This window comes from Xiphophorus hellerii, chromosome 20 (assembly GCF_003331165.1).
Source record: "Xiphophorus hellerii strain 12219 chromosome 20, Xiphophorus_hellerii-4.1, whole genome shotgun sequence".
Lineage (NCBI taxonomy): Eukaryota > Metazoa > Chordata > Actinopteri > Cyprinodontiformes > Poeciliidae > Xiphophorus > Xiphophorus hellerii.
This window is the reverse complement of record NC_045691.1, coordinates 2,807,005-2,826,114: the sequence shown is the minus strand read 5'-3', so window position 1 is coordinate 2,826,114 and position 19,110 is coordinate 2,807,005. Positions and strand designations below refer to the sequence as shown.

Here is a 19,110-nt window from a genome sequence, read left to right as displayed (position 1 = left end):
CATTGCTCTACGATGCCCCCTATAGTTCTGGGATGTTAAAACAACGCTCAGAGAGGATTTGTGCGAGTTAATGTGGATGAAAACTTCTCTGGAACAGAAAACAATGAAGAGAAGATATTTGTTTCCATAAAGATCGGCTTCCTGTGGACAAGGCTTAAATTTCCCTCTGGGATGCAGCACTCCCTGATCCTGAACAAGATCATCCATTTTACCACAAACCGGGACGGGAGGCTCAGGTAAATCCTGACTAATATCCGGTTCTTTTCCGGGTCAGCAGAAATAACTCTGAACAGTCACACTTCCACCTGAACTGCCGTTAGATTCCTCGTACAGGTCAGACCGTAAACTTCACTCCTGAAGCCTTTATCCTGTTGGGTTACCATGACAACCGCAGCCTCAGAACCAGAAACCAGGGCTCAGTTAGAGGAGGTCGGGCCTCAGCGGGTCATGAAGTCATGTCAACCATCAGGGTCACTGGGAGCCTTCGGAAAACACAGCCCAACATAATCCCGCTCTGTCCTCTGGAGACCTTTCCTCTGATGAGGCGGCGGCTGCCGATCACCCTGATTTATACGCACCAGCACACACTCTCTATTATAATTAATAACCTGCAGCTCAAAGCTGAACCACAGGGGAGCTGCAGCTGAGCGCACACACCCTCACACACACGCACGCGCACCCCTACACACATGCACACACAAAGTTTAGACACTGCTGGATGTTAAACCATGAGAGACTTGCGGAGCCCGAAGGATTTAAACCCATAAAATGATCTTGGTAACCAGGCTGCTGCCTCTGAGCAGCGGATTTATGGATCGTTTAGCCTGCAGGGCGACCAATCAGAAGCTTTCTTCTCTTCTGTTTCCGATTCGACGGCTGCAAGTCTCACCAGGTCTTTACACGAGTTCACAGGTCAAACGTCCAGAACATGCAGAAGAAACGGCTGAGAGCAAGCTGAAACTGAAAGAGATGAAGATGAAGCAGAGGAGGCTGTCTGCATGTTCTCTGACCCTTCTACGCCTGGCTCCTGACCTCTGACCCCAGTAGGGATGCTCCAGTACTCTCAAACACTTTCTGGGTGGCTTTCCTCCTGCAGAGCCGTTACTTCTTCGCCTTGCTGGTTCTGGTTTGACTGGGGCTCATTTTGAGATTTTTGATCAGAACTAAAACTCTCCTGGCCTCCTGTCTAGTTTGTGATCAGACGAGGACATGCAGACACCTGTCAGGGACAGACGCGGTTTCATGCAGATTAAACAGAGTCCAGCCTGGCTGAGGCGCCGTGTGAGCTGGCCTCCAGTCACACACTCACTGCCTGCGGCGGAGGAGGAAGCAGCAGCAGAGGCCGGAGCCCCTGCTGAGTTGGTGAGAGAGGAGGAGGAGCTAAGCCCTACATGGGTGGGGCTAGAGAGAGTTTTGGCGGCAGTGGCGTCATTGTGCTGGCTGACGACGGACGGCTGGCGGCGCAGGGCACCGGGCACCGCCGCCTGGCCTGTCTGGAAGGTATAGACCACATCCATCTGGGGGAGGACAGCCACAGTTAGACAGCAGAGACAGAGCGAGAGGACAGCAGGACGGGGACATGTCCACAGAGGGGTTAGAGAGGACAGAGAGTTAAACAAAGGCAGACCTGAACAGAGTTAGGAGGTCAGAGGTCAGTGGAAAGGTTCCTTCAGGCTCCAGAAATCCACCAGAACTACGTCTAAAAAAGGATCTGCTGGATTTCTGTCCATCAGCAGAAAACAAACCCTCTCCTTTTCCGACATCAGAGCCGCACATTTCTATGAATTTCACTGACGTTTTATGATATGATGGATGAGTTTCAGACTATTGAATATAATCTGTAAAGTGTGGTTCTCATTTTTATTCAGCTCTCTGTACTGTGATGCATCTTAAACAACAAATTCAGAAGCTGCTTAATGTTGGTCTGCATCAGAGGCGGGGAAGAATCAAGACAATCCTGGTAGCAAATCTTTTAGAGGCTGCAGAGACTGGGGTGGAGCAGAACCCTGAACCCTGTTCAGTGGCCTAGTCAAAGACCAGACCTAAATTGAGCTGAGAATTTGAATACTGATGTTCTGCTCCCAATCTGAACTGGAGATGTTTAAACCTGGACGTGACAAACCTGCAGCAGACGGTTGAGCTTTTTGCTAACTTTGAAATGTTTAGCGCTCTTAGTTTCCCCTAAATTAATTTTTCAGAAAATTTTTTAAAGCAATAATTAATTTGGCTGTTTCGTAAACTTTCGGTTAAATAAAGTTCAACATCTGTGTTGAGGTTTTGGTTCTCGACTGTTAAGTATTCTTTAAGTAGCTAGACGTTCATGCTCTTATTTTGAAGTGGATGAAGACTATTTACGCATCAGTAATGTTTCCTTACTTCACAGGATGCGGAGCAGAAAATGACGTTTATTTCTTATCTACAGTTTAAAATCTACCCATGTCCTGCATGCCTATTGTGGTCAACAAAGCTAAACCAGCAGCAGAGTTAGGAAAAGTCAACTTCTGTAAAACTGAAACCTTTAGAGGAAGATCTGATCCAAAGAATCACTTCCTGAAGAGAAACCCGAACAGGAAGGTGTGTAATGGCAGATTTGATCCAGTCGAGGGCAAAATAACACATGGGGGTATTAAGATGGTTGAATTTAGTGCTTTAGCGTTAGCGGAACTAATGTTTGTGATTAGCGGTTGGCATAGCTAACATTTTACCGATGCTCACCGCTGGATAAAACCTTGAGGTTCACTTTGTTAACCTGAGCATCTGATCTGTTCTTCATTAAAGAAAAATGTTTTATGTTTTCGCAAGAAATCAGAAAATGAATCAGGCTGGAAACCAGGATAAGGTTCTGCTTTGGTTCCCTCCAGGACAAACACCACAGTCCTGAGGAACACCGTGAGTTTGATGCGTGAAGAAACAGAACCATGAGGGAGAAACAAACATGGAGGCAGAGAGAAGAGGAAGTCACGGAGGAACCGCTGTGATTTAGAGACGCGTTCATCCGCGGGACGGAAGCGGAGCTGGATGAATGGAGAACGCTCAGAGGAACGCAAGCAGCAGAAAGAGGAGAAATGTCATTTGGAATGACTGATAAAGTCTCAGCGACGAGGTGCTGCTTGTACCAATTATTCCCCCTCTGTGTTTGACTGCTGAGGCGTCAAGCGGAGCAGCGCCGCCCCACCGGATTAGGGAGGAGGGCGAGACGAAGAGGAGCACGGAGAGATAAGAAGCTAATTAGCTCGCCTCCCCGTCCTGCCGTCCTCCCGTCCCAGCAGGACGATCGTACTGATACACAACAACAAGAGGAAATGGCTTTCTCATTTCTCAGGTGAGCGCTTCGACTGGATCTTGTCTCTCTGAAACATTCGGACCTGTTGGGCTCCGAATGATCTGGTGCCGATCAGATCCTCCTCAGTGGAAGACCAGACAGACAGGCTTAGCTTATCCTGGGCTAGCGCTGTAGTTAGGCTGCTGTAGGACATAATCCACTTCTGCTCACTCTGGTACTTTCTCCTACTGCTCTCCATCGATGGATAATCTACAGCTGCTGCCATTAGCGCTGTTCTTTATAATGTTTCTGGTTCTGTAGTCGATTCCTAACTGGTTAGCTTTCCGAAAGCCCAGTTAGAACCACATGATTAGAAGCTTAGAGAGCATGAAGACATTTTAGCTATAATGACTTGACTATATTTCTGCAAACAGAAGGCTTGCCATCGCCTCATTAACTAATAAACCAGGAGAGTTTTGTTTTCTGATGCTAATCCGTCATCTTCCTGTTGAAGCACGAAGGTTTTACTGTTTTTGGAGTGCGCTGTCTTTTGATTGGTCGCTGTTCCCCATGAGCCCGCCTCCAGCTCACGATAAGAGCAGTTATTCGTGCTGGTGCAGCAGCAGACTGGTGCTGAGTATCCTGTTTTACCAACCAGTTTAACAAACTGGCTACAATGTGTGTACTGACTTTTATTAGCGTTAAGAAGATTCTGTTATTATTGTTTTTATGTTATTTGTTGATGATGTAACAGAGTCTCTCTTGTAAATGAGTTTCAAGAGATTTTCCTGTATAAATAAATGATTAATAAAAAAAAAACAATCGGGACTAAAATAGGAGTTTAAATGTGTCGATGCGATTGGACGGATCTTAATTGATTGAATGCAGAAATGAATCAGCAGCAGTGATAATTCACACACTGAGCTGCTTCTGTTTACCGAGAAGAACTACGAACTGTGTGTGGGCGTGTGTGTGTGTGTGTGTGTTGGCTGCTGCTACTGGACGTGGGTGTTAGCATCAAGGCTAATGAAGCCAGCAGGGACAGAATGGACCGACTGGACATGTTGAGGCTCAGTGTGTGTTGATCCTGTAGGAGGATCTCACACACACACACACACACACACACACACACCCACACACACACACACACACACACACACAGTATCCAGCCTGGTTTCCATGCCAATGTGTGTAAGTGTTGCACTAACTAGAGGATAACTGGTCCTGTGGTCTGTCAGAACTGGTTGAACTGGTAACCAGTTGTAATCCTGACTGGTCTTAGCCGGAGTGTCTGTGGCTGTCAGCGGGTCGCCTGCCACTTTAATTGGAGGTTTTAATGAAGAGGTTCTGGGCTGCGGATCTGCAGCAGAGTGTGAAATTAACAGAACCTCGGTCTTGTCGCTGAAGACAGGAGACACTGTGAAGCCGACACGTTGCCCAGTTCAGCAGAGCTTTGATGTGAGGAGTAAAACTAGTTTGAACCGGGACGGTTAGCGGTACCTGGGTCTGGATCCGGTTGAGCCCTCGGAACCAGAGGATCTGGCCTCGCCGCAGCTCCATCTCTGCGTGGTCGATCTCGTCCGTGTCCTCCGTCAGCTCCTCCTTGTGGATCTCCTCCTTGGTGATGCCGTGGCCCGCTTCCTTCAGGAACTTCAGGTGGTGGGTCGGGATGGCCGAGATCAGCTGAGGACGGGAGAACCAGTTTACTTCCCGCTTTCCAGAACATCCTGCCAGTTTGGACTGGTCAAGCTCGGCTCCACCAGCAGTGGAGGAGTTTCAACATTTAGTCCATAGTTTAAATAATTCTAGTTTCCATGTTTGCTGTTGGCAGGCCTGTCACAATAAATGTTGCTGGATGATAAATTATCCCATAAGTTATTGCAATAAATGATAATATAATAACTACATAATAATGCAATGATAGGTTCTCAAAGATCAATAAATGTTAAATTTTAATGAACATTTAACACTGGAACTGCAGGACATTTTAAAAATCCATTTACCATTTTGTTGATCATTTATCATGATGTGTTTCTTAACAGAATTTAGATTTATCACTATCACAATAAATTCCAATTAATGATTTTTAAAACTCCCAAAAGTGTCTGCATCGTCAGGATTGTTACTTTTACTATTTTCTCTTTTTTTTTTGTTAATTAGAGTATAAATATCCCTAAATTTGAAAATGTGATTAATACAGTTACTGTGTGCAGTTTAGTGATACAAATCACACTTCTTTATCTAACTGGTGTCCTAAAAATATTTTTCAAGATTAGTAATTGTTGAGCTCTGACTAAAGTTGCTTAAAAAATTAGTAATAAATGGTTCTTATTGTCACTTTAATATTTATCACAATAGTACCTCAAAATAAAACTTTAAGTTCAGATCGCACAACTTTATCTAAAATAAACAAAACAACAGAAACAACAAATAAAATGAAATATAAAAACAAAATTGTCTAGTTGAGACCAAAACACTAAACTGAAGACTTTAATCATTCAGTTTATGGTGAAAAGAGAGAAACAATAAATAATGCAAATGTAAATCATTGAGTTTGTTTTAACTTATAGTGTGATTAATTGATTTATTGCAAAGCTGTTTGGTTCGGTCCAATCAGCTTTCATCTTTACCTCAGTTTGAGCCAGAGCGCCATCAAACCACACAGAGGGACTGATGCTGCGGCTCGTTCTCCCTCGCAACTCGTAAACAGGAGCTCATTGCCATGCCGATGGTTGCTACGGCAACATGGCAGCGGCACAAAGCTCCCCTGCAGCCAGGTGTGTGGGTGGAACTCACCTGTCCCCACAGCAGCTCGCCCATTCCCACGAAGACGCACCACAGCCACTGGTCGATGGTGAGCGGCGCGCAGGAGAACGGCTTCCCTCCGAACTGAACGATGATGATCTGAGCAGGAGAGGAAGAAACGGACCGTTTTTCATGCTTTCACCAGAGGAATCCAACACCAGCTGTTTGTCCTGATCACCACCTGAATGTGGGTCAGATCCTTCCTTTTCCATTTCCCACCTGGAAACAGATCTAGAATACAACAGCTACCAGACAGCATTCAGCACCTTCCAAAGCATCAGAATGTGCTTTGGAGATATTCTAGTTATTTATAAGTCTATAAACAGTTTTTATTTAAAGACTTTAGTTGAACGATTTTCTCAGTCACTTTAATATATTTTGGATTATTTCCTATACCTTTTTGACCGTCTCAGTAGGTCCACCTTTCTGTTAATATTTTGGGGTTTAGTTTGAATGAATTGAGAGCATCTAATTTTCTCTTTTTCTTCATAGAAACTTAAAAGCAGTTGAACAAAAGAAAGTTTTTTTTATTTAAATAAAAAGAATGTTTAGACCCTCATTTTGGACGTAATATGATCATGATGATGATGATGGTACCTGCAGGGCGAAGGTGCCCAGGACCACGCTGCAGAAGATGGGGTTCTTGTACACGCCCTCGAACACGTTCCTCTCGCCGTGGATCTTCCTGGCGTTGATCTCATTGAAGAGCTGCATCATCACGAACACGTTGAAGACGATGGTGTAGTGTTCAGACGGCGGGGAGTGCAGCGGAGCGTTGCGGCCGCTGTCGATGTTGAAGAACTTTTCCCCTGAGAAACGACCAGAAGCTGTAGCTACAACCTGCACGCTGTTAGCATTAGCTAGCATTGAGCTAAGCTCACCTGCAAACAGCAGAGTGAAGATGATGATGAGCTGGAACACGGCGTGGCCCAGAATGTTCTTCATCATGGTCCGGGAGATGAGGGGCTTGTCGCGGCCGTAGGGTTTGCGTAGCAGCAGCGACTCGGTGGGCGGTTCGGTGGCCAGGGCGAGGGACGCCAGAGTGTCCATGATGAGGTTGACCCACAGCATCTGCACGGCCTTCAGAGGGGAGTCCTGCAGAGCGGAGCGTCCGTTAGCTCTGAGGTCAACAATAACACGACTTTCAAAGCAGTCCTTTGGGTTTTCAGTTAAAACCACGTCTGTCACCATGGTAACCGACAACAAAGTCTCGCCATCTTGCTAGTTTTAGGCTCAAATAAATGTTTCCATATGGTGCCGTTTCACATCTTTTCTCCAACACAAATAAATTCGCTTATTAGCGATTAGCATCTAAATCTTCTGTAGCTTCACTATCTGATTAATGGAAATATGAGTTGTGATGTGGCAAAAGGTAAAAGGTCACGATTTGATTAGTCCAGTCGTAATAAGCAATAAACCAATTTAAAGCATTATACCTTATAACAAACTTCCATTTCGATAATTTATTGTTTTTCTTTTCTGTCTTTCTACCTAAACTCTTCAGCCTGGTGTTTTGGTCTCAACTAGTCTTTTTTTGAAGGATAATTTTGTTTTCAGACACTTCATAATTCATTTTATTTGTTGTTTTGTTTATTTATTTTGGATATTTAAAATGTCTTCCAGCTCCAGTGTAAAATGTTCTTTAGAATTTAAAGTTTATTATTTTGCCAATACTATTAGATAACTTCAAAATGGTCTCAAAAGAACAAAATTAACATAAATTGCAATAACTTCTGGGAAAGTTTGTCATAGACTAAATGTAGTTATTGTGCCAGGCCAAGATGAGAAATTCAGGTTAAAACAACCTGATGTTTATCTTTTAAATAACAGTAAAGAAGAAATAAAATCATTTTATGAGTGTGACTCACTGCATGTGCCATGTCGGTGCAGAGAGCGTGTATGTTCACGGCGAGGCTGTCACTATCTGGTCACATTATTTTACTTCGTTAACACCCCCACCTCCAGATTGTTCAACACAGACCCACTTTAATGATGCGTGTCAACATGCCGGTGGCTCAACACGCACCAAGCGCCGCCGCCGCTGCTGCTGATGGGGGAGAATCCGAGCCCGCAGACCTGCTGAGTTCCTGTTTTATTTCAGGACCACGGATGTGACGGGTTGCCATGGTTTCAGGCTGAATCCCGGCCTGGCTGATGCTGCCGGTGCTGCAGAGCGGTTAGTTATCACTGTGCCAGCTGTGAGCTTCTTAATTAACACACAGCCTCCAGATGTTCTGCTCTGCCGCGGTTCAGGAGTTCAGCTTCCTGGTCGCATCACTTCCTGACACAATGAAGACGACCAGAAACTATCATCTTCTTCAACACTTCAGTCAGAGCCCTCTTCCACGGAAATCACACGATTCAATCAATAAGCGACAAATTCACTAATGTGTTGATTAGCATCTGATTAGCTGGCTGGAATTACTGCTGCCAGACAGAAACGACATACAAACATATTTTTATTAAATCAGTTCAAACTAGAGTAGTTAAGGGTTTTTCATTATTGTTTAGTCTTATTTTGTTGAGTTTTTGTTTGTCTAATTCAGTGTTAAGAGTTTGACAGTTTTTATTAGTTAAATATTGCTTAGTTGTAGTTTAGTTTTTATTAGTTATAGTAGTAGTTTTAGTTTTTTCATACTTAATTACATTTTTAATTTAATTTTCAGGAGCAGAATTCACCTAAAGATTGTGATTACGTAAACATCGATTGGATAATGAACACTCAACAGAAAGTTGTTTTCTCCCAACTTTAGGTCTTGCCATTTTGTGGGTTTCGGTAAACGCCGTAATTTGCCGACAGCTGACGTAAACTGCTTGTGCGGGACAGAAATCTATTTCACTTCAGTTCGAAAAGCTAATAAATAGCTTCATAAACACAAAAAAGAACACTACATGTACAAATTCAGATTCGGCCTGGAGGGGTGGAGACGGACGGTTACCTGGGTGATGCAGGCACCGGTGAAGGCCACGATCACGGCCACCACGTTGACGGTCAGCTGGAACTGCAGGAATTTGGAGATGCTGTCGTAGACATTCCTGCCCCACATAACGGCCTTCACGATGCTGGTGAAGTTATCGTCGGTCAGGATGATGTCGGACGCCTCCTTAGCCACGTCGGTACCGGCGATGCCCTGCAGGTGAAACGCAGGATGAGCTGCACATCTCTGCAGGATGCTAACAGAGCCCACAAAGGGATGAAATTAGGAAGGAGCTTCAACGAAGACATCCTGGTCAGAGGACGGGTCAGCAGAGGTCTTCCTCTGATTGCTTGGACCCGTGATTTCATTCATTTGGTCTCAACTCAAAGTCACACGACCACAGATGAGGGTAGGAAAGTAGATCGACAGTCCGTGGTACCCCATGGTGACCCCCACAGGGTTCCCATGGCTCAACGCTTTATCTAAGTTCACAAAGCATATGTAGACTGGCTGGGCGAACCCTGGAGACTACTGTTGAAAATTTACCACTGATGCCTGTTGATGAATTTTAAACACGTAGCTGGATTCATAGTGGCAGTCCTTCGCTGCCATCTGCTGGTCAGTGATGTTATGAGTTCCTTCAGGATTTTTTATGATTACTGATTTTGTAACACCTTTTTCAAAAAGTTGCAAATCTTTTAGCCTTCATATTTGTCATAACATGATTTTACAAAAAAAGATTAAATTCTTGCACATAACTTTCCCTTTCCTTGTCTTTTCTTATCAGGTTATAATCCCTCCTTACCTGAGAAAACCCTGCATCATCATCATCATCATCATCAGCCTCACCGTCCTGCTGCTGGCCTCTGGTCTAATGTCTCCTCCCTGACTCTTTGCTCTTCTAGTGTGACAATAAAAACGTATTTTAAATATGTGAAAAGAAACACTGAGAACAACTTCTGTAGAGAAATGAAAGCTGATCAGGAGTATTCCTGGTATTAATTAGGTTATAAGGGATGTAAAATAGGTAAGGTCAACATTATAATATTCTTGTTAACTAGATTTATATTATATACTGCAATGGATCATCATTTAGCTAACATTATCTGAATGTAACAGCATTAATCAACTTTCAGGGCTTGTTTGGAAGAAAACTGAAAATTTTTGTAGCCTTTTTGCTCTGGTTAATTGCTGAACATGACGCAGACGCACTGTGCAGCAATCTCTCCTCAGTCATCAGATCCACAGGTGTAACTGCCGTCAGCTTGTATACGCTTGTGATGCATTTAAAGACGGCACAGAAAATCACCTTTCCACATCTTAACAACTGATTAAACACCTAGAACACCTGGAACTCAAACACAGAGTACAGCAGTACTCTGTGTTTGTTTAAACAGAAGTAGTAAATCCTGCAGCACATTTTAAAACGGTTTAGCGTCACACCTGCTTTCATCTTGTAGGTTCGCCTTTCAGGAGACGTGAAACAGGAAGTTAAATCAGAAGGGGGCTGCAGGGATTGGTCAAAATTCAGCCGAGTTGCAGTGATTTATCAGAAAAGAAGGACATCCTGAAATATATCTGATTGCTCAGATTTGTAGAAAAATTGCAATTCTGGTCAAAATTTGTGAATGATGAGTGAATTTGCATTAAAGGTTGTTCTAACTTTGGGTCAGAACATCACAGATCCAGCCTGGATGGACCAAAAGCTTTGTGAAGCTTTACGAGCTAAACTGGTATGAATGTGGAAACTCCTCATGAATCCCAGGAATCTCTGATCTGATCTGAAGGAGGAGGAACCCTGCAGGCAGGAGAGAATCCAACCTCAACATTTATCGATTCATAATTCCCAGCAGTCTCCATGAATCCAAGACACCGTTCATTTTCCTCTTTAGCTGCCGGAGCGGAGAAACTCCAGCTGGGATTGAGACGAAGTGAGGGAAACGGTTACCATGGCAAAGCCCACGTCGGCTTTCTTAAGAGCAGGGCCATCGTTGGTGCCGTCTCCCGTCACGGCCACCACCTGTCGGGTTTCTCCCACCGTGCTGTCGATGATTCCTGACACAGAGGAGCAGAAGGTGAGGAGGAGCACCTGAGGAGGAAGAGGATGAAGAGAAAGAGGAGGAGCAGCTCACCTTTAACCAGGGTGTGTTTATCCGTCGGCGATGAACGTGCCAAAACCCGAAGTTTGGGCCAGACTTTGTCCAGACGCTCCTGTTCTACCTTAAAACCAGATTACGGATATAAATAACAATAATAATGGTAATTTAATGGCATGTTGTAGTTTATTATCCTTCTTTCCTACTTATGGAAAGTTTCTGTTTATATAGATTTGTGGTGCATTTCTATCCTGAAGGAAAATATATAAAACTTCAGGTGTTTCACAACAAGATATAACATGCATGGAAAGACCTCATGAAAACCTTATGTAATAGCAGAAAGTACGATGGCCACCGTAAGGAAGGCTTACAGTATTCAATAATGCTGCATGAACTAATCAGTACATTATTGCGAGAGAACGCAAAAGAAAAAAAAATTCCCCATGTCTCCTGGAGGGCTCCGTAGTTATGAAGGTCCAGCTGCAGCACTGCAAAAACACAAAAACTTACAAAGTATTTTTCTTGTAGTTTCTAGTGCAAATATCTTAGTCCACTTAAAATACGATGAAACTTACTTTTCACCAAGATACAGGTCTTAAGTTAATAATTTAATATTGACTAAAAAAAGTTCTAGTTCCATTGGCAGATTATTTCACTTATGACAAGACATTTTTCCATGTTATAAAATGTTTCACATCAGCGGAAATAAAACTTTTTTTATACACATTAAAAAATTACTGACCTACAACAAGCTCCTATTTCTTGCTGAAAAGTTACTTGTAAATTAGTTTTTCTTATTTTAAGAATATGAAGATATTTGCACTAGAAACAAGACAAAAATTACTTGGTGAGATTTTGTGTTTTTGCAGACAGGTCAGGCTCATCACACTTCAAACGCTCCTTCAGCTTCAATCAGTAGCTTTCATAACTGGAGAAAAATTGCTATGCTTCCAAAATAAGAAAAAACAATACAATTCTTTCATGTTGCACTTTTATTTAACTTATTTTGTCTGTAATAAATTATGTTTGATAAATTTTTAACAGCAGTAGAAATAATTATTGTTTATGTCCTCATGTCTGGTTATTTTCCAACTTCTATGTGAAAATCTTCAACCACCTGGTCCAGATAAAACAGAAATATTTTATTATTAATAAAAATATCTGAGTCCACATAAAACGTTCAGATTTTAGTTTGAGCAGCAATCATCGAGGATGAGAACTTTAATGAAAAGTTCAGGACGATAAACCCACCCCAAATAATAAAATAAGTTTTTATAAACGCATAAAGTTTTGTTTTAATAGACATTTAATCTCTTCAGTGATCTCTGAGTGTTTCTACCTCTCCCTTGTCGTTCCTGATCTGCGTGTTGAACTCTTTGCCCTCCATACAGAGGAACTCCTCTCCTGGCAGCAGGATGCCGCACTTGGTGGCGATGGCGCGGGCGGTGTTGATGTTGTCCCCGGTTACCATGCGCACGGTGATTCCCGCCCGCTGGCACTTAGAGATAGCCGCGGGTACCTAGAGGGTTGGAGCAACATGCTGTTAGAGGAAGTGATGCTGAAATATATATAAATATATACAAATATAGACACGTTGCAGGGTGTCGCAGCTCCATGCTGGAGGACAGAAAACTGCTTGCTGACAATGACTGGCATTGGTTTTAGCTGTTAAGATGTCAACATAACATGTTAATCTAAAATGTACGTGTGATATATAAAAGTAAAAGGGACACAGTGCTTTGCTACAAATTGTCAACACTACAACAACTAAATAAAAAGGTCAGGAAAAGGATTTAATTAAAAAAGGGAGAGAGAGAAGAATGTCAGTTATGCTAGCCTGACTTTGACAACTTTGGAATGTAGATGTGCTGCAGAATTCTGTGTGTTTAGGTTAAATTAAAACAAATAAACAAGGCGACCCACACACAACTCTCTAACAGATCATCAGCAGAGCAGGTGTTTAAATTAGCTAATCAGCCACCGCTGTGTTCAGACAATCATTTGTTAATAATTGTAAAATAAACAGCCTGAAAACATACAACTGTAACCAACTGAATGTTTTGTTCTTTGTGTGGGAAATCTGGTGTTGAATCCTGATACATTTGTGGTGTTGTTGGTGGTCAGTTGCTATGGCAACAGGTCTGTGTGTAACATAGCAAAGCAGAGATCAGGAAAAAAACACAAGAGGTTTTGAGTTGTTCTTCATCGTTATTTCTGCGTTACTTTTCCCTTTGCTGTGACGAACTGGACTAAATTAATAACACCTTCATCTCCAGACTTCATTTAGTTAACAAGACTGTTCTACTGTGGCAGCAAGGCTATGGATGACGTGAAAGAATAATAATTTTGCCCTCCAGCAGGTGTGCATGTGAGAAATTTGCAGATGTAAACTGTAGCAAACTAGCTAGCCATCTAGCTGTGTATTAAAGTGTATATCAGCAACTACATAGCAGTAGCCTCAACTGCCTCCAGAACGGATCAAAGATGTCCGGGCGCGACTAACTTTTGCCAGACAGAAAAATCTCATTACTTCAGAAGCAGCTTCTGCTGCTTTTACAAGAGAACTGAACCAGGGGAGTACCTCGGGTCTGACGGGGTCCTCGATGCCCACCACGGCGATGCAGGTCAGCTCGTTCAGGATGTCGTTCTCGTTGTCCCAGTTGGGTTCCCCGGCCTCAGCAGGGAAGTCCCGATACGCCACGCATATGGTCCGCAGTCCATCGCACGCCATAGGCTCGATCACCTTCTTCACCATCTCGTCTCGGTCTTTGGTCTTGAATACACGGGGCTGACCCTTAGCGTCTAGGATCCGGGAGCACCTGGTGAAGAGCAGAGGGAGAACGTTCAGCCAGCATGCTGGTTTCTAAGTCCAGCTGGAGCGCTGAGCGATTCAGTTCTCGGCCCAACCACTGCTGAGGGTTTTGTTTCTCTTGCCAACAGCCGTCGAGGATTTTGCTTTCTGCTGAGTGGCCGCCGTGCGTTTTATTTGTTCGCCAAAGAATTGAAAGGCTCGCAGGCGGCTAAGTACTGTGTTGAAATAAAACACTAACAAGCATTTAGTTCTCCTCCCAGCCACTGGAGAGAGTTTCCTTTGTCTGCCCAACTGCTGCCAAAGGTTTCGTAGAAACGAAACGCTCTGCTGGTGCCGAGCTGCTGACAATTTCGTTTCTACGCCTACCAGCCACCGAGCATTTCGTTTCTGAGTGTTTGCTTCTGAAATCTTCCAGTTAGATGGGAATTTGTTACATGCTTACTTCCTCAGGACGATTTCCGACGCTCCTTTGCTGTACATCCGGAAGCCTCCATCAGCGTTCTGCAGCACTGTGCTCATGGACTTGCGGGAGGAGTTGAATGTGTAAACCTTGTACATCTTTTCCTCTGGGATCTCGTCTCTGATTGGCTGGTAGTCCCTCTTCAGGTCCAGCACCAGACCCAGCAGGGCGCACTCCGTCTTGTTGCCGACGTGGCGCGGGAGGCCGCCTTCCTTCTCTGGAGGCTGAAACAATAAAACGTCAAACACCTGCTCTGCTCCGCGTCTGGTTGCCATTCTAGAGATTTCGCCTCACCAGGATTTTGGTGGTGTAGGCGGAGTTGACGGAGATGCTGTTGACCAGGGTGTCCAGCGTTCCCGGGTTGATGGCGTCAGGTTCCGGGACTGTCCTGTAGTGCGCGTCTCCGATGTACGCCTGCACCACGGTCATGCGGTTCATGGTCAGCGTGCCCGTCTTGTCCGAGCAGATGGCCGTGGCGTTGCCCATTGTCTCACAGGCGTCCAGGTGGCGCACCAGGTTGTTGTCCTTCATCATCTTCTTGACGGAATAGGCCAGAGAGATGGTGACGGCAAGCGGCAGCCCCTCGGGAACCGCCACCACCAGAACCGTCACACCGATTATGAAGAACTTGACGAAGTACTGGATGTAGATGGGCGTGCACTCGGCCATCCAGGGGAGGCCCTGGATGGCGAACGTGTGGATGACAAAGTAGAGGATGAGGATGATGACGGTGAGGGCGGACATGAACAGACCTGGGGGAGGAAACAGAACCAGAACATGTTATCAGCGCCGGTACCAGCCCAGGTTCTTCTGAACATTCCCGTCGTTATCAGGTCTTTAAGAGGAATTAATTGAGACGTAATCGATGATAAGTGGATTCTCAAGTTTTCTGATGCATCACATTTATTTGTTTACATTAATCAGCCCCTCCAGAATTTCACAATTCTTTACATTTTTAAAGTCACTGATTTTGCTGTACTACTTGAGAAATATTTGCAAAATGTAATCTTTATTAAAGCTATCATCAAAAACCTATATATAAAAGAAAAGAAGAAAAACAACAAGCAGACAAATTGAACACAAGCATTTTAAAGAACAAAAATCAGAGTTTCCTCCAATGTTTTATAAGCCTGGCAGGCTGCAGGCTTTATTTTCTCCTGCCAGGCTAAGCATCATTTGTTTATTTATTTTAAATAAGGTACTTAAGAGTAACAGTGATAGCAAAGACTGGTGAAACTAGGTGGCTTATAGTTGGAACATTCAAACTTCAAACAGCACATCAAAAACCTGAACCAAGACATTATTAAATAAAACGAGAAAAACGCCAGAAAAATTCATCTAATAAATAATTTAATTTTGTACCCAAAGAATATTTAATATACATACAGTATATGCTGACTCATAATGTTCATTTTAGACATTTCTTCAAATTTATTTACTTTTAAATGTGACCACAGATCCACTGGCTGATTAGGATTTCACTGAAGTACCAAAAATCAATATTTATTTTAAATGTATTTCAGTGTGTCTGCCATTTTAAGTTGGTGTCTAAATATTGCCAAGAGTGTCTTCCAATAACAATTATCGAGACATATTTTTAAATTTCCTGTCAACTTTGAATATTTTTTAACATAGAAACAATGGGCTACAGGTGGACCGCTGGTGGTGCGCTCTAGCGCCCCCTAGCATCAGGCTCAGCAAGTGAAATACTTCAACTTTGTTACTCACCACATCGATCACTATAACAGTTAGTGTCATAGCTGATCGATGTGTGATAGTGATCGATGTGGTGTTATAGTGATCTGATAAGTTATAGTATAACTTATTAGATCAGGTTGAGGTAGAAGTAAGAACTACTGCCACCTGCAGGTGGGAGCATGAATCACTTAAATGTCACGATCTTTTTTCAAAAAAACTCACAATTACACATTAGAGTGAAAAAATGCCAGGATCTGTTGATTTTGTATGAATTTCTGAACTCAACGAACTGATTCATATAGCTTAATGATTCTGATCAACACTACATGAGTTCAGATAGTTTGATCTTCTGCAGCTCATCCTGGCAGGTTCCTGTTGGGGCGACAACAGGAACAGGAATGATTTTAGTCTAGATTTGCCCTATATGTTCAGAGCTGAAGATAAAACTGAAACATTTCATCGTCTGTTTCTGATTCTGAAGCATCTCGTCCACCGTCCTGCGACCCAAATGTTTCAGTCATGTAACGGTGCATTAGGGTCAATTGAAATGAGACAGAAAACACCTTCAATTTCAGGATGAATTCTGTTCCCAATACAGAATCCATCTAATAAAACTAAGTGCATTTTGACCCCCGAGCTCAGCAACCAATCAGCTTCTCTGCTGAGCCGTTAAAGGAACATCCCCACATTCATGACTGCTATAATAACCCCACAAATACAAATAATGCTCTTGAGAAACATTACCATTTGTAATGATTTCTTTAGGACATTACTCACATAAAGAAGTGTGATTTCTATTGCTAAAGTGCATTTAGTCATATTTTTTAATTTACTGAAACACCGATATTGAAGAAACAGTGGAGAAAAATAGTACACTGCAAAAACGTGCAATATTACCAAGTAGTTCTTGGGTAAATTTTTTAGTAAACCTGAATTAAGACAAAACTAATTTAAAGGGAGCTTATCAGAAAGACATAAAAGCTGGATTTAAGTAAATAATTCCTTACTATTGGTTAAAAAGAACTAGTTCCATTGGCAGATTATTTCACTTCTAACACAGGGAAATGATCTTGTTATAAGTAAATTTATATGCCAATGGAACTATTACTTTTTTCCAACATTAAGGAATTATTTATTTAAAACAAGCTCCTATATCTTGCTGAAAAGATGTTTGTAAATTAGTTTTGACTTATTTCAAGAGTACTAATATATTTGCACTAGAAACGAGACTAGAAATACTTGGTAAAATTTGGTGGTTTTGCAGTGTAAAATGACAAAACAGTTTTAGGAGGTTTTATTTTTTTAAGCATCATTATTCTATTGTGGCAGCAATAAATCAAAATCTTATTATGATAATAAATTTATTATGATAAATGCCCAGCGCCCCTAGGTGTGCATGTGTGTGTGGGTGTGTGTGTGTGTGGGGGTGTGTGTGTGTGCACTCCTCACCAGCCTTGCCGATCTGGACCGCCAGCCGGGTCAGCTTGCCCTGCAGAACAGACTTCTCCTTCTTGGTCACGTTGACCTTCTTGACCTGCTTCACCTCCTCCTTCTCCTCCGACTCGGTGGCCTCCTCGCTCTTCAGCGGCTGGATCTCCAGCGCAATGCCGTCCTGGGTCTTGGCTGGTCAGGGGTGGGGAGGGATTTCAGGGGAAAACACGGTGAATGACGGATGCGGTGAAGATGAGATGAAAACAAAAATAGGTTTAATTCCATGAAGAAAAGCAGGAAATGCAGAGAAAATAAATTGATGAGTTGAAATGAATGAGAAAGGAGGAAAGGAGCGGAGAAGAGAGGAGAGAGGAGAACGTTCAGTCCGGGCTGGAGGAACACGACGGAGACCCGTCAACACGTCCTGCAGCGGCTCTGACCGCGGCCACGCTGCAACAGGCTGCATTTCCATAAACAAACTTCAGATTTGCATCCTGCTGCATCAGCCGGGAGCCGCTCTGCAGCTGGACTCGGCCGTCTGTAACCAGGACGCCGTGGGCAACCGTCTCCACACAACAGCTCTGTGTTGCAAATGCTTTCACAACACCAAACTTTCTCACTTTTGGTTTCTTTGAATCGGAGGTTCAGTGGGATTTTATGTGACAGATTAACAAAAAGCAGTGAAGTGGAAGTATAATACAAATCTGAAAAGTGCGGAGTGCATTCAGCCCCCTTCATTCTGATAAACTTCAAAACTGAAACAAAGATCCAAACCTTTGGATGTGCAGAGGTGAACGATGTAGACTTCAAGTTTTATCATGATATTTTGTTGTATTATTTTGATAACAAGAAAAGTGACAATAAGAACCATTTACTACTTTTTTCAGAGAACCGTACAGTTATGACCTTAAGACACAAACAAACACAAACACTGCTGTTGAAATGAGTGTTTTTAGGACACCAGTCTTGTGTCAAATGTATTGATATTTATTGATACTCTAATTGAACAAGCATTGCAAAAAATATATTGTTAAAAATCCCGACAGGTTTGGGGGATTTTCAATATCATTAATAATAATTTATTCTTACAATAGCATATCTAATTTCTTATTATAGTAAAAATTTATTATGATATATTATAAACAATACAATAAACCCCAATATGAAGTCAAAACACAGGCACACCACACTTTTCAGATTTCTGCTGATCAAAACATGTCCACACTGAATTTTGTGTTGGTCTGTCACAGAAAAAGCATCAAGTTCAGAGGTGTGAAAACTTTCCGGGTCAGCTGGGGGTTTGTTTACTAAACCACTCTGGGTCGCAGCTGACCTCTGACCTCCTGCTGAAGCACTGCTCTGACCTGGGTGATGCTGACACCTACAGGGAAGTTTAATAACGTGGGACATTTTAAGGTTTTATCAGAGTAAAGACGATTATTGGTTTATATCTGATCAGTTCTTGTGTTTTATGAGGAATCAAAAAATACTGTAATCAAAACAGTGAAAACAAAAATAGCTGAAACCGTTGATGAAGACCTGCCTGGTTGGACATCAGAGGAGAATCCCAACCTGCAGCAGGAGCTTCTGGTAATTAATCCCACACACAACATCATCATCATCATCAT

General features: G+C 42.9%; 1 protein-coding gene across 6 annotated transcripts in view; it reads right to left on the bottom strand.

Moving 5' to 3' along the window:
• Positions 1-19,110, bottom strand: part of LOC116710278 (plasma membrane calcium-transporting ATPase 1-like) — a 66,889-nt gene that overhangs the window by 6,384 nt on the left and 41,395 nt on the right. For 3 of the 6 annotated variants that reach the window (XM_032549246.1, XM_032549244.1, XM_032549245.1), the window contains 13 exons: positions 17,501-17,674; positions 14,648-15,105; positions 14,336-14,577; positions 13,663-13,900; positions 12,421-12,600; positions 11,118-11,205; positions 10,934-11,040; positions 9,007-9,198; positions 6,949-7,162; positions 6,665-6,876; positions 6,059-6,166; positions 4,763-4,945; positions 1,310-1,517 (listed from right to left, as the gene is read on the bottom strand). In XM_032549246.1, the coding sequence (XP_032405137.1) occupies positions 1,310-1,517; positions 4,763-4,945; positions 6,059-6,166; positions 6,665-6,876; positions 6,949-7,162; positions 9,007-9,198; positions 10,934-11,040; positions 11,118-11,205; positions 12,421-12,600; positions 13,663-13,900; positions 14,336-14,577; positions 14,648-15,105; positions 17,501-17,674 (2,604 nt within the window). The remainder of the gene's footprint in view (positions 1-1,309; positions 1,518-4,762; positions 4,946-6,058; positions 6,167-6,664; positions 6,877-6,948; positions 7,163-9,006; positions 9,199-10,933; positions 11,041-11,117; positions 11,206-12,420; positions 12,601-13,662; positions 13,901-14,335; positions 14,578-14,647; positions 15,106-17,500; positions 17,675-19,110) is intronic. The other 3 variants (XM_032549249.1, XM_032549248.1, XM_032549250.1) reach the window with 2 other exon arrangements.